A 14,943-nucleotide genomic window follows, 5' to 3' on the forward strand; every position below is an offset into this window, starting at 1 on the left:
GTGTCGTCTTAAGCTTGATTTCTATTTTGATATTGTGTATGTGTTAAGAAGGCAAAGACAGGACAGTTTAGTTTCGTTTTAATTCTGACAGTGTTACTGGCTTGTCTGGAAATGTGTTTACTTGCATTTGTATGAGGCATTTCAAAAAGATTGGTACTTATTTGTGGTGAAGGATCAGGGCTTCATAAAACAAAGAGTAGAATTATTTTCTATAAATGTTAGTAACTTGGATGAGGAAAGAGAATGTACTGTAGCAGACTTTGCAGACAAACAAAAATAGGTGGAAAGGCAAGTGGTGAGAATAACTCAGAGCCTGCAGATGGATAAAGATTGGTTAAGAGAGTGGGCAGTACTTGCTAGATGGAATATACTGTCATAATGTTGGTAGGAGGAATAAAGAAGCTGAATGATATAATAGAATCCCTACAATGTGGAATCAGGCCATTCATTCTCTGAAGAGCATCCCACCCAGATCCATCCTCTATCCTGTCCTTGTAACCCTGCATTTCTCGTGACTAATCCACCTAGCCTGGACATAGCTGGACACTATGGGCAGTTTAACATGGCCAATCCATCTAACTTGCGCATCTTTGGACTGTGGCAGAAAACTGGAGCGTCTAGAGGAAACCCACACAGACACGGGAAGAATGTGTAGACAACACACAGACAGTTTCCCAAGAGTGGAAATCAAACTCCAGTCTCTAGCGCTGTGAGACAGCAGTGCTAACCACTCAGCCACGAAGCTGCCCCATTATGGAAAAAGGAATACAGAAAGCTACAGTACGGAGGGTTTTGGGAGTCCTTGTGCATAAATTTCAAAAAGCTAAATAAAAGTTCAGGCAGTGAAGAAAGCTAATAGCATGCTGGCCTTCATAACAAGAGGAATTGAGTATAGGAGCAAAGAGGTCCTTCTGCAGCTGTACAGGGCCCTGGTGAGACCGCACCTGGAGTATTGTGTGCAGTTTTGGTCTCCAAATTTGAGGAAGGACATTCTTGCTAGTGAGGGAGTGCAGCATAGGTTCACGAGGTCAATTCCCGGAATGGCGGGACTATCGTATGTTGAAAGATGGAGCGACTGGGCTTGTATACACTTGAGTTTAGAAGGATGAGGGGGGATCTGATTGAGGGTATAAGATTATTAAGGGATTGGACACTTTGGAGGCAGGAAGCATGTTTCTGCTGATGGGTGAGTCCAGGACCAGAGGACACAGTTTAAAAATAAGGGGTAGGCCATTTAGAACAGAGTTGAGGAGAAACTTCTTCACCCAGAGAGTGGTGGATATATGGAATGCTCTGCCCCAGAAGGCAGTGGAGGCCAACTCTCTGGATACTTTTAAGAAAGAGATAGATAGAGGTCTTAAAGATAGAGGAATCAAGGGTTATGGGGATAAAGCAGGAACAGGATACTGATTGTGGATGATCAGCCACAATCATAGTGAATGGTGGTGCTGGGTCGAAGGTACGAATGGCCTACTCCAGCATCTATTGTCTATTGTCTATTAACAGGGAAGGCAAATGGAATATTAGCCTTTATTTCGAACAGAAAGAAGTACAAAAATGGCCTGCTGTGTTGTCACTGACTCCGGCATCTGCAATTCTTGCTATCACAAAAATAGGTAAGCCTTGTTCAAAGTATACAAGGCATTAGACCACACCTAGAATACTGTGAGTTGCCTTGGGCCACTTATACAAGGAATGTAGTCCAAAGAAGATTCAGTAGGTTGATCCAGGCTAAGGATCTGTCTTATGAAACATACAAGACTCTTGAGGGACTTGTCAGGGTAGTATAAATTAAAAACAAAACAACTGTGAGTGTTGAACTTTGCCTTCCTCAGTTAGAGCTCACCTCCTTTGCTTCAAGCAGGATTTGATCATCATGTCATCTCTGAAAGTGGCTTTACTCGATGAACGTTCCATGGATGCGGTAATCACCAAACAAGCATGCTCTTGTAGAATTTCCTTAATTTATGACAGTACTGCATTCTGATGACATAGATACCCTGGAGTCACCATTGAATAACATCCTGTTACACTATGGGTGGCCCTGGTAAGACAACTCAAGCAGTGGCATAACTTTATTTCATTTCACTGTCCCTGCTACCAGTCTTAATGTTTTTCTTTTCCAGTATCAAACACACACAGCCTGCCTGCTTGAACTTCCAGTTGAGGTTTCAGCATCTGTTTGAGTTAGGAACAGCTCACAAAAATACAGACTTCGAAACCAAAGTTTGTTCAGAAAGTAGTCTCACGTGCAGTTCCCCTGCTGCCCTGTCTGAACAATGGATTTCATTCTCTATATAAATCTATTAGAATTATCACCCAATACTCCCTTGAATGCTTCATTTGAACCTGTTTCCACTACATATCCAGGCAGTGCTTTCCAGAGTCTTGCAGCTCACAATGGAAAAAGTATTTTCTCACAATACCCTCCTTTTAAACCTATGCCGTCTCATTCTTTTATCTTTTACAAGGAGGAGCAACTTCATTCCATCTACTCTATCCAGCCCACTCATGATTTTGAGAACTTCAATCAAATCTCCTCTCAGACTTCCTCTCTCCAGAGAGAACACTCCCACCTTCTCCAATCTACCCCCATAAATGAAGTTTCTCATTCCTGGAACTATCCTAGTAAATCACTTCTACACTCATTCCAATGCATTCACATCTTTCCTAATGTGGCACCCACACCTGTACACAATACTCCAGCTGAGGTCTAACAAGTAAAAACCAAAAGAACTAGGGATGCTGTAAATCAGGAACAAGGACGGAAGTTGCTGGAAAAGCTCAGCAGTCTGGCAGCATCTGTGAAGAAAAAAAAAATCAGAGTTAACGCTTCAGCTGCAGTAACCCTTCATCAGAACAGAATTCTGGACCGGAAACATTAACTCTGATTTTATCTTCACAGATGCTGTCAGACCTGTTGAGCTTTTCCAGCAACTTCTTTCAAGGCTTAACAAGTGTCTTGTACAAGCTCAGCATCACCTCTTTGCTGTTGTACTCTATGCCCCTATTAATAAAGCCAAGGGTAACACATGCTTTATTAATTGCTGTCTTCACATGTCCTGAGTCTGAGAATTAGGGCCATTCAGTTGAGATGTTCAGAAACAGTTCTACAAACAAAGGGTGGTAGATGTTTGGAACTGTTATCTGCAAATGGCAATGAATGTATTGTTATGTTATTTATTTTGAACCTGAGATAGATAAATATTTGTTAAGCTAAGGTATTTAGTGATGTGGGCCAAAGGCAGATATATGGAGTTGGGCCACAGATCAGCTACGATCTCATCAAATGGCAGAACATTCTGGAGGGTCTGAATGATCTGCTCCCGTTTCTATTTTCCTATGTCCTATAAAAGACTTTCCTGTAATTATCAAGAGAGGCACGGATTAGAAACCTACTTAAAAATATGAGATATATTTTTAAGATTGACCTACATCAAAATAGGTCACATTTTTAAATCAATCTTGGCTTCAAATCAATTATGACCTGAATTCCTTATTTCAACGGTTTAGTGCAGTCAGAAGAACTGCAAGATGGCAGAGGGCATCATGGCTTTACAACAAAATTTCATTATCAAGAATAGCTAGAAATCATTAAGTGAAGCAGTTTTAAAGGAAACAAAAAACAGTTTCTCTGCATCTGATCAAACATTAGCAACCTTGTTTCTAATTAAAAAAAGCAATCTTTGAAAGGCAAAGGGTGATAATTAGCAGTAGAGAACTGAATTTGGTGTTTTCAGTTGTGATGGAATGCATTTGTTCTGTATTCAGCTCTGAAAATGTATTTGTTACAAGCCAACTTTGAGCCATTTAGCTGTATACCTGAGACTACACCAGTCGTTAATTTAGGTGCTGAAACTGGCAGGATTACAAAGGAGAGAAGTTTCAGGAGGAGAAAATTTCTAAATTGCAAGCAAACTGAGTGTCTATTGTATGATAAACCTTTAAAACAAATTAAAGTTGACCGGACCATGAAGAAGTGAATTTCATTTACGACATGCTTATTTTACAATTTGGATTTTACCTAATTCCTAAAACATAGGATTTACATTAATGTTTTTTTCTCCTTCTCCCAGCTTCCCCAGTACCCCACTACTGTAATTATTCATCTTCTGCTGTGGACATAATCTTTTCAGTTCCTTTACAGAGATCACTATTCAACTCAACAATCTTCTGAAATTTTCTGTTTGAGAAGCAACACCCTCAAAATGCTTGTCATTATAACATAAGAACATATGTTGGCATTATATATGGACTTTCGATGTTTCACATTCAAATATAGCATAACCATGTGTGTTTTAAATAATCACGCTATCACCATGTAAACTTTGAACAGCATTCAGTGTGGATAACTGAAGATTAATGCCAGGGGCGGCACGGTGGCTCAGTGATTAGCACTGCAGCCTCACAGTGCCAGGGACCCGGGTTCAATTCCAAACTTGGGTAACTGTCTGTGTGGAGTTTGCACATTCTCCCCGTGTGTGCATGGATTTCCTCTGGGTGCTCCGGTTTCCTCCCACAGTCCAAAGGTGTGCAGGCTAGGTGAATTGGCTGTGCTAAATTGCCCATAGCATTCAGGGGTGTGTGGGTTATCTGAGGATGGGTCTGGGTGGGATGCTTCAAGGGGCGGTGTGGACTTGTTGGGCTGAAAGGCCTGTTTCCACACTGCAGGGAATCTAATTAGGATTTAGCTGTGCCTGGAAAGAGCACTTAAAGTTGTGTGGTGCTTGGATGAAGTGAATGTTTTTATGAGTACAGGTTCAGATTATAAATCAGCCATAACATACATCACTGAAGTATTTTGACTTAAGTGCAGTGTTATTTTCCATTTTCCCCATTGGTACTAACATACTAAATAAATCTGGTGACCGCAATACTTACTGTCCACTCCCTAAGTGTCTATCTGATGGATGTTATTAGTGTTGATGCCAGTGGCTCATAACTTATTTTAAAGAAAACGTAGGGTGAAATGGAACATCACAGTTACACAGTTAATTTCAAATGATGAACTTGTGTTTACCCACTGATCAAACATTAACAACAAACCTTGTAGATTATTGTCCAAAAAATAAAACTAATCTTTAAAAGACAAAGGATGATAATTAGAAGTAGAGAGCTGAATTTGGTGTTTTCAGTTGTAGTGGAATGCATTTGTTCTGTATTCAGCTCTGAAAATGTATTTTGTAGAGATTATTAGAAGTGTTTGCCTCCATTGTTTGAAACAAGGCTGAACTTACAGTCTGTTAGGAAATATGAGATCAATTTGCCTCTGTTGCCTGCTTTTTCTGTATCCAGGAATAGAGTAACCGCATTAAAACCAGAACATTTAACAATTTCCAAACTTTACATCTCTGATTTTGGTTTCAAATAATTAACTGTGTCTGAGCCTAAATACTTGCTTCTTGTATATACATATTTTCATGTTAACTTTGTGGTAACATTACAGGCATAGAACCTTAAAGCACAGGAGCAGGCCCTTCCACCCATGACATCTGCGTCATTCTAAATTAATCCCATGTGCCTGCATATGGTCCCTATCCATCTACTTCCTGCCTGTTCATTTGTCTTTCTAAATGCCTCTTAAACATTTGTATCTGCTTCTACCACCTCTCCTGGTGGTGTGTTCCAGGCAAAATTTTGTGTGGCATATCGCCTTTAGACTTTCCCCTTCCTACTATGCCCCATGGTGTTTGACATTTCCACCGTGGGAACAGAACTCTGACCCTCCACTCTACAATACCTCTAGTAATTTGATATACCCATATCATGTCATCCTTCAGTGTCTCAGACTTTAGCAAAAACAATCCAAGTTTGTCCAGCCTCTCCTTGTGATAATAGACTCCAATCCAGGCAGCATCCTGGTAAGTGATAATGGGAACTGCAGATGCTAGCGAATCCAAGATAATAAAATGTGAGGCTGGATGAACGCAGCAGGCCAAGCAGCATCTCAGGAGCACAAAAGCTGACGTTTCGGGCCTAGACCCTTCATCAGAGAGGGGGATGGGGTGAGGGTTCTGGATTAAATAGGGAGAGAGGGGGAGGCAGACCGAAGATGGAGAGAAAAGAAGATAGGTGGAGAGGAGAGTATAGGTGGGGAGGTAGGGAGGGGATAGGTCAGTCCAGGGAAGACGGACAGGTCAAGGAGGTGGGATGAGTTTAGTAGGTAGGAGATGGAGGTGCGGCTTTGGGTGGGAGGAAGGGATGGGTGAGAGGAAGAACAGGTTAGGGAGGCAGAGACAGGTTGGACTGGTTTTGGGATGCAGTGGGTGGAGGGGAAGAGTTGGGCTGGTTGTGTGGTGCAGTGGGGGGAGGGGACGAACTGGGCTGGTTTTGGGATGCGGTGGGGGAAAGGGGAGATTTTGAAGCTGGTGAAGTCCACATTGATACCATTGGGCTGCAGGGTTCCCAAGCGGAAAATGAGTTGCCACAATGATGCCACCCGAAGGTTGCAGGAACAGCAACTCATATTCTGCTTGGGAACCCTGCAGCCCAATGGTATCATGTGGACTTCACCAGCTTCAAAATCTCCCCTTCCCCCACCGCATCCCAAAACCAGCCCAGTTTGTCCCCTCCCCCCACTGCACCACACAACCAGCCCAGCTCTTCCCCTCCACCCACTGCATTCCAAAACCAGTCCAACCTGTCTCTGCCTCCCTAACCTGTTCTTCCTCTCACCCATCCCTTCCTCCCACCCCAAGCCGCACCTCCATCTCCTACCTACTAACCTCATCCCACCTCCTTAACCTATCCATCTTCCTTGGACTGACCTATCCCCTCCCTACCTCCCCACCTATACTCTCCTCTCCACCTATCTTCTTTTCTCTCCATCTTCGGTCCGCCTCCCCCTCTCTCCCAATTTATTCCAGAACCCTCACCTCATCCCCCTCTCTGATGGACGGTCTAGGCCCGAAACGTCAGCTTTTGTGCTCCTGAGATGCTGCTTGGCCTGCTGTGTTCATCCAGCCTCACATTTTATTATCTAGCATCCTGGTAAGCCTTTTTTGCACCCTATGCGTTCTTCCTATCCGTGTGGCAACCAGAACTACACAAGCACTCCTAGTGATACCTAACTAAAGTTGTATACAGTTGCAGTGTGTTTTGCCAACTTTCATAGTCAGTGCCCCAGCCAAGGAAGGTAAGCACGCTAATGCCTTCTTTACCACATCATTCACTTTCAATGTCACTTTCAGGGAGCTATGGATTTGCAATCCAAGATCCCTCTATAAATCAGTGCTCCTAAGGGTCCTCCCATTTACTGTATGTTGCTTTGTCAAGTGAAAACATTTTTTTGAACTAAGACAAAAACCTTAAAATAAGCATTAGAAGAGTCTGGCGTACCACGCAATCCTGCTGTTCACTCATGTACAGTCTTGAGAGGACTTTGAAATTAAACTGAGGACACAGAAAGAGAATAGAAGTGACACTAGGGGTGAAGACATGAAACAATGTCAAGCTGTTGCTGAAGTCTGTAATTATGGTAACGTGCCATTACAACTATTTTATCCAGGAAACAAAGGTTTTTTCTGGTTACAAACTTGATTTCCGATAGTACAAACAAGATGGCCTTTAGCAAAATCTACATTACAAACTTGGGATGCCTGCTTCAACATCTCAAATGTAAAAGCCACTTAAACCAAATCCAATCCATACAACTATATCTGGATTCCATTTTATAGTTTATTTTTATATTTTGATGTATTTTCTCTCTTTCCTTTTTCTTTGCTGTGTCTAGTGACAAGGCAACTTCCTGTCCCTTCTAGATGGTAATTGAAGATAACGTGGCATACATCTTTCTGAGGTCTCACATTTCCTTAGAATGCAGTACTTATTTCTTGTTCAGGCACCCATATAAACCACAATTTACTGGTCACAGCTGAGCTTTACAAAATGAATCATCTATTCAATGTGCTAATTGTTAAATGATTAGGTTCAGGAATATAAGAACTTCAAAACAAAAGATTCTTCATTTATGCAGCTGAAGAACTGCAATGAAGAGACCAACTAAGGAAAATCACTTGTTGAATTCCTTTGTAAAATGACTGCCCTGGCAACAAACACATCTGTTTCTTGCACGCGAATGATCATCGGTTCTTAACGCACAAACTGTCTAGTGATGATCTCTATATTTGGGTGTGTCTTTGTGAAATAGTGTTAGAATGTGACATTCTTTGGTTTGCTACTTCTTGTCCAGTCTTGGCTTGGTGCTATATGAAATTTGTTTGGATTTCTCTTTTTGTGTCTGAATGGATAGCGAGGAAAAGGACTTATGACACATCCTTAAGAACTCAGAGTAAACTTGGAGAGTTCAGTTGCAGTGAGGTGACATCTTTGGGGACACGCCGTCACTATCCAAAGGTCACTTCAGACCATTTTTGATCCTAGCTTCAAGTGACTTGGGGATAAGCGGTGTTAAAACATCAGCAGGCATATGACATAATGAAATATGAGGGGTTTGAGGGAAAAGTTGTTGAGTATTACTAGCATTCCTCTTCCTTTAACGAATTATTTGACCTGAGAATCCTGTTGAGATTTAGGACCCAGTACTTCTGTTTGAATCATGGTTTTGCTGTAACTGGGACCATTGGTTTGATGAGTGATTAACTAGCAAGCTAAGAAGAGGTAGATTAGTAGCTGAGAGATCGTAGGAACTGCCAACCCTTCAGAAGAAGGGTCCAGATCCGAAATGTCAGCTTTCCTGCTCCTCTGATGCTGCCTGGCCTGCCATGTTCATCCAGCTCCACACCTTGGATTAGTAACTGGTCTTGCAGTCAGCCTATTTGGTGTTTTCCTTTGATAAACTTGAAGCTAGTGTATCATAATTGTACGGATTTCTTCATAATTAATATTATCAAGGAAGACTCGGCACGCATCTTGAAACTGGTTACTCGAGACTAGACCTTTCTTTGATTCAGTGCCAACAGTTTTAAATCAGTCTGAGAAATTCCAGATCTAGAAACCCAACTAGAGATTCCAAGGGGAATCAGAATATTTGAGTGGGCAGAGACAAGACAATGAACAAATGTTTGCATCCAGTAAGGAATAAAGGAAACTGAGAAAATTAAGCAAATCTCATTAAAATTATGCGTGCTAAACCCTGACAGATAAATGAAACTACTTCTCAATGTCTCTTGTTATCCAAAACATACAGTTTTGAAATTTAAATTTATTGGTTTTACACAGAGACCACTTTATTTTGTGACCGAGATAAAAGCAAGGACATTGAATGGTTCCAAACCCAAAGACAAATGAAAATTTATTTCTGCATTTCAGAAACTATTTAACACTTTTAAGATTTAAGGATATATTATTCATCTTCAATTTTTATTCTGTGGAAAAAGAATTTGCTGACATGAACTATGACTGAGTCCTTTGCTTCTGTTGCAGGTTATGTTATGAAAAAATGTTCTGATATGGTGATAGTTTTAAAATTGTTTCTCAATTTGAAACAGATACTGATGCTCTGATTTTCATTCTTCACTTTTTTTAAACTCCAGAATGAACGGGCATACTCCTTTTGCGGCACTATAGAGTACATGGCTCCAGAAATTGTTCAGGGTGGAGATGCAGGACATGATAAGGTATATAATCTCTGCAAAAGTTTGCACTCTGTTACAAGTTATTTGGCTAGAATCAATAGCGGGTGTTTATAGTTGCGAACAAAAACAAAGTTGGTGGAAAAGCTTAGCAGTTCTGGCAGCATCTGTGAAGAAAAATCAGAATTAACGTTTCAGGTCTGATAACCCTTCCTCAGAAGGGTCAGAAGCAGACCCAAAATATTAACGCTTTTTTTTCTTCACAGATGCTGCCAGGCCTGCTGAGCTTTCCCAGCAGTTTTATTTTTGCTCCTGATTTGCAGCATCCACAGTTCTTTCAGTGTTAATAGTTGGTATGGTCATCCAGTCATACTACTTGGTACTTAATGTCTGTTCTTGAGAAGGAATTTCACACTTTTACATCCATAGTATTGTAATTCTCACAATCTCTAACTTCTAGGGCAGCAAGTGCAGGTGAACAAAATACCTTGGTTTAGAAGTTAATTACTAACACATTTCACAGTTTTTAATGAAACAAAAACTCATTAACATCAAAATTGGTTCTGAAGATTTTTAACTGAATGTTTAACCTTTCAGTTAAGGAACAAGAAAGCCATTCCATAAACAATCATTATTAATGACCAAAGAAAACAAAAGAACTGCAGCTGCTGTTAATCATTGGGTTTTGCCCAGTTTTTGAACAGTAATCATTGAAAAAACAATGAACAAGGATGAGGCAGAAATGTTTATGAATATTTTAAATGAGACTTGACTGAAGCAGGGCACAAAATATTTTTTGAGGGCTCTTCCTGAGGGTTTCAAATTGATTGTCAAGGACTATGTTTTGGTTTTGGGGGTCTACTTTTTCATTCTCTCTACTTTATTTATTACGTGATGCAATCATGTAGCACACAACCTTCTGCATTTGTTTTGATATGTAGCATATATAGCATACAGGACATTGGTTAGGCCATGTTTGGAATACTGTGTGCAATTCTGGTCTCCTTATTGTAGGAAGGATGTTGTAAAACATACAAGTTTCCACAAAAGATTTACAAGAATGCTGCTAGTGTTGGAGGGCTTGAATTATAGGGAGTGGCTGAATAGGCTATGAAAAGAGTAGGGTACTCAGGAGCAGAATTAGAAGAATTAATTTATATACTTAATATTTATTAATGCCATTAAACTTAAAGCTGAAGCATTAATTTCTTGGATACCACTATTTAAATTGGCACCAGACAACAAGCTGAAGTTGTTAAAATTGTTTCCATTCAAGATAATTGACACAAATAAAATCACTTAAACACACCACCTTACAGTTTAACAAATTCACAGTAGCTGTGTTTCTGCTGCATTTGTACAAAGCTGGAATATTATAACGAAGTAGTTACTACCCTTTTTACTGAGCCTCAAATCTGAATCTCAATTTAAATTTAATAATTGATTATTATAAATAACATTCTCTATACAACTTTTCGTAGGTTCCCTACTGTCCTGATTTCTTTGCAGCTTTCCTTTCCGAGTCAGAAATGTACAACTTTGGTCCAACTCATCCATGCTGACCAGATATCACACATCACCTTCTGTGTGAAAAGTTGTTCCTCAGGTTCCTTTTAAATCTTTCATCTCTCACATTAAACCTACTTCTTCTAGTTTTGGAATACCCACCATGGGGAGAAGACCCTGTCTATTTACCCTATCCATGCCCCTCATGATTTTATGAACCTCAATAATGTCACCCTCAGCCTCTGACACCCCAGTGAAAATAGCCCCAGCCGATTCAGCCACTCCCTATAATTCAAGCCCTCCAACACTAGCAACATTCTTGCAAATCTTTTGTGGACACTTGTATGTTTTACAACATCCTTCCTACAGTAAGGAGACCAGAACTGCACACAGTATTCCAAACATGGCCTAACCAATGTCCTGTACAGCAATAACGTACCTCCCAGTGCCTATCCATTTAAACAGCTCTGCACGCACACTCTTCGTTTTTCTCTCTCTCTCTCTTTCTCTCTCTCTCTGTCTCTTTAGGAAAAGGGAAAAAAGTCTCTGCAATTTAGCTTTCTGAAAAAAAACACTCGCCTTCGAGAATGACCCATTGGCCAAAGGATGAAGATCCCGAGTCTGTAGCTCTGACGTTCTGACCAATGTGGTCAAATTATAAATCTCACACCCTCCAAAGTTTCCCTTGCAGATTCTTGTTGGCTGCCTCTTTCTCTCACATCTCTTGCTCCCTCCCAGCACTAAATGACACACTTGTCTCCCCTTATTGACTTTGTAGGGTCCTCACAAACCCCACCCTCCAAATACCTGTACAAAGACTTGGTTACTTTGACAAAAAGGCAGCTGAAGAACCTTAGATAACAAGGTGCAGAGCTGGATGAACACAGCAGGCCAAGCAGCATCAGAGGAGCAGGAAGACTGACGTTTCGGGCCTAGCAAGAAGGGTCTAGGCCCAAAACATCAGCCTTCCCACTCCTCTGACACTGCTTGGTCTGCTGTATTCATCCAGCTCTGCACCTTGTTATCTCAAATTCTCCAGCATCTGCAGTTTCTACTATAGCTGAAGAACCTTGCCTGATCCTAAACCTCTGGGACTTCATTCTATTTACCATGGTGACTTTTCTGTAATTCGGTGATTGAATTTAGTGGGGTAATGTGGGGCTCTTGGGGAGTGAATTCACCTGTCACCTCTCTGTATTTTGAATTTTGTTCTAAAATAAGACTTCAATTTTTTACTTTCCAACCTGTTTGAAAGTGTATAAAAACAAAAGAGTTTCTGAAATCCTTACAAAAAAAGAGCTGGTACCAGTTCAGTAGCAAAATGTTCTCAAAACATATCTCAAACAGTTTGACCAGCTTATTCAGAAACCATGACAGGAAACTGTGTACAGTGGAAATTACCAATATAGAAGTTTGCGTAGACTTTCTTAAGTTAAAGGTTAAAAGTATGCCTCAATTTTCTCTACAAGAGGTAGAATTTCTGGACAGTAAATCCGTAGGTATACATGCATATCTGTAAGCTGGTTTATTAGCAGGCTAATAGTTGAAAAGTTTAATGTATCCCCTTCAAGGGGAGACAATGGCCTATTGGTATTATCACTGGACTGTTGGTCCAGAGCCCCAGATAATGTTCTGGGGACCCGGGTTTGAATCCCGCCATGGCAGATGGTAGAATTTGAATTCAATAAATATCTGGAATTAACAGTCTAATGGTGACCATGAATCCATTGATTATTGTTGGAAAAAACCCATGTGTGTTCACTAATGTCCTTTAGGGAAGGAAACTGCCATCCTTACTTGGGCTGGCCTACACGTAACTCCAGACCCACAACAATGTGGTTGACTCTTAACTGCCTCTGGGCAATTAGGGATGGGCAATAAATCCTGTCTAGCCAGCGACGCCTTCATCCCAAGAATGAATCAAGAGGAAAAAAAATAGCCTAATGTTCACTTGGTCACTTGTATATTAGCTTAATTTCTGTATTTGCCTATGGATCTGTTAAATTAGTGTACATTATATGAATTATTGCAATCTTCATCCTGTTGCAGATGTCCCCTTCTATATTCATCAGATTTTCCCTTATGCCCATCAATGCTCCCACTGGGTGAGTAGATTAGTCTCCCTGTAGATGTTTTATTGTCACTTCTTTCCCAATGATAAGTATATGGAGACCACTGTCTTCTTCATATGTCCTAGTTAAGATGTCCATTCCCACCCCCAGGGAGAAAGCTTGGACATGAATAACTTGAGAGCTTCATGCTCGTAACATTGGAATTATGATACAGTGTGTTACGTCTCACACTTGCAAAGCTCATTTCTGAGGCAGTTGGGGCTTGGGACCTTTTGAACCAAAGGTCGGGACAATGATACTGTGCAACAAGAGCCCTAAAAATAAATTGAAAGCACCACACAATTTTAGTTTCTGGACAATATAAGGTTGAGATTCTATCATCCAGAAAGAGCTGTCCGCAATTAATCATGCGTAGCTTAAAGGCCACTATTGCACAAGCATGGGGCAAGGTGAGGAGGCAATACATGCAAGAACTCTCACAGCCAGTACCATGATTGAACCAATATTGTTGTCTTTATTCTACACCACACTCTGACCATCTAAATGTCTAATGAACTGAGCTAACCAACCTCCACTGTTCAACAAAGAACCTGATTGAAGGCTAAACACAAGAATTTCCTTCTACCCATATACTTCAGCTTTTGTTTCCTCTATGATGTGCAAATGAATGCAATAGCAGATGAGATTGTATAATGTGCAGTATTTTTGTAACTTAACAATAGCCCTCTTCTTTATTCAGGCTGTAGATTGGTGGAGCCTTGGAGTCCTGATGTATGAACTGAAAACTGGAGCATCCCCTTTTACTGTTGATGGAGAAAGGAATTCACAATCTGAAATTTCAAAGTAAGGAGTGGAATTGCTGTTGCGAAATGAAGTACAGTGCATAATTACAGACTTGGGAAACCATTTGACCTATCATAGTCCCTCTTTTCAGCAGGGCAGGCTTAGATGAAGTAAAGTAGGAGGAGGCCTATAGGAGATCGTAATCAGTGGATTGGACTCTTGCACCTCATGCCCTCTATAGTGTACTGTAATCTTAGCGATTCCCTCATTGAAGCATCCTGTAATTCCCTATATGATTTCAAAGTTTTTGCCTTTAATAGTCAATCAGGAAATTTATATTGATCAGTCTTTGTGTGAAGAGGACTTTCCTGATATCAGTGTTGAATTTGGTGTCCTTTGTTCTACATCAATATTGATTTGAAATACAAATCAGGTTTACTTTTTCCTCAATATAAAAATGTTGTATATCACTCAGATCCTCATTTCTATTCTGAAACCTCACTTCTATTCTGAAAAACTTCCATTTCTCAAGAACTCAACTTCCTCTACATTTATCCGTAGTTATTTAAACTCAGTCTATTTCTCCTTTCCAGGCCGAGTACTTAATACTTGTTTACCTTAAACTTAATCTCTGGTCCCTCTGTATGCTTACACTTTTGTGTAACCCCTATACCAATTGCTGAGATGCTGACCTGTTTGATATTATTTATATATCAATGTATCCCTTTGATTGATCCAGCGAGCATTGAGTACGTAATCCAGCAAGCACACTGTATTCAATCCGACATTAAAATTGTAAATGTAGCATTTAAGTTCTCCAAGCTAAAAGGTTTAACAATTTTTAAACATTTAACAATTAAACGTTTTTTTCTCCCCATTAGGAGAATTCTGAAAAGTGATCCTCCATATCCTCCAGAAATTGGTCCTTTAGCTAAAGATGTAATGAAGCAGCTCCTGATTAAAGATCCTAAGAAACGGTTGGGCTCTGGTCCAGGAGGTGCTGATGAAATTAAGTCTCATCCCTTCTTCCAGGTGTGGAAAATTAAGTG

At 40.4% G+C, this 14,943-nt stretch overlaps 1 protein-coding gene across 2 annotated transcripts in view; it reads left to right on the plus strand.

Annotated features, from left to right (window-relative positions):
* The window catches only part of rps6ka5 (ribosomal protein S6 kinase, polypeptide 5), a 226,013-nt gene that overhangs the window by 175,322 nt on the left and 35,748 nt on the right, over positions 1-14,943 (plus strand). For both annotated transcript variants that reach the window (XM_048537950.2, XM_048537951.2), the window contains exons 6-8: positions 9,495-9,578; positions 13,851-13,954; positions 14,776-14,926. In XM_048537950.2, the coding sequence (XP_048393907.1) occupies positions 9,495-9,578; positions 13,851-13,954; positions 14,776-14,926 (339 nt within the window). The remainder of the gene's footprint in view (positions 1-9,494; positions 9,579-13,850; positions 13,955-14,775; positions 14,927-14,943) is intronic.

The sequence above is a fragment of the Stegostoma tigrinum genome, chromosome 10 (assembly GCF_030684315.1).
Source record: "Stegostoma tigrinum isolate sSteTig4 chromosome 10, sSteTig4.hap1, whole genome shotgun sequence".
NCBI classification, from domain to species: Eukaryota; Metazoa; Chordata; class Chondrichthyes; order Orectolobiformes; family Stegostomatidae; genus Stegostoma; species Stegostoma tigrinum.